Source organism: Lagopus leucura, unplaced genomic scaffold (genome assembly GCF_019238085.1).
Source record: "Lagopus leucura isolate 7727_CA_CO unplaced genomic scaffold, USGS_WTPT01 34453-0_obj-0_obj, whole genome shotgun sequence".
NCBI classification, from domain to species: domain Eukaryota; kingdom Metazoa; phylum Chordata; class Aves; order Galliformes; family Phasianidae; genus Lagopus; species Lagopus leucura.
In genome coordinates, this window is record NW_024967655.1 from 1 (window position 1) to 321 (window position 321).

General features: G+C 79.1%; 1 protein-coding gene across 1 annotated transcript in view; it reads right to left on the reverse strand.

Annotated features, from left to right (window-relative positions):
* Positions 1 to 19: 19 nt before the first annotated feature.
* Positions 20 to 321, reverse strand: part of SMARCC2 (SWI/SNF related, matrix associated, actin dependent regulator of chromatin subfamily c member 2) — a gene marked incomplete at its 5' end in the record, with an annotated part of 5,913 nt that continues 5,611 nt past the window's right edge. The window contains one exon of the mRNA XM_042893968.1: positions 20 to 119. Within this exon, the coding sequence (XP_042749902.1) occupies positions 20 to 119 (100 nt within the window). The remainder of the gene's footprint in view (positions 120 to 321) is intronic.

Here is a 321-nt window from a genome sequence, read left to right on the forward strand (position 1 = left end):
CCTTCGGGGGCGGGGGTCCTCAGCCGCGGTGGGTGGGGGGGCTCACTGCGTGGGGGGGACGGGGGTGGCCGTGCTGGGGCTGGGAGCGATGGGGTCCGTCTGCAGGGGGGGGCCTTGATCTGCACGGAGAGAAAAAGAAGGGATTGGGGGGCGGCGCGGCCGGGCGCGGGGGGCGCGGGGCGCCGCACCCCCTCTGCCCACGACGGGGACCGAGCGCGCCCCCCCCCCCGCGGCCCGAGCCCGGCGTCCGTCCCGGCGTGCGCCTCGAGCTCCGCCCCCCCCCCGAAGTCTCACCTGCGAGCAGCCCAGGGCCGGGAAGGA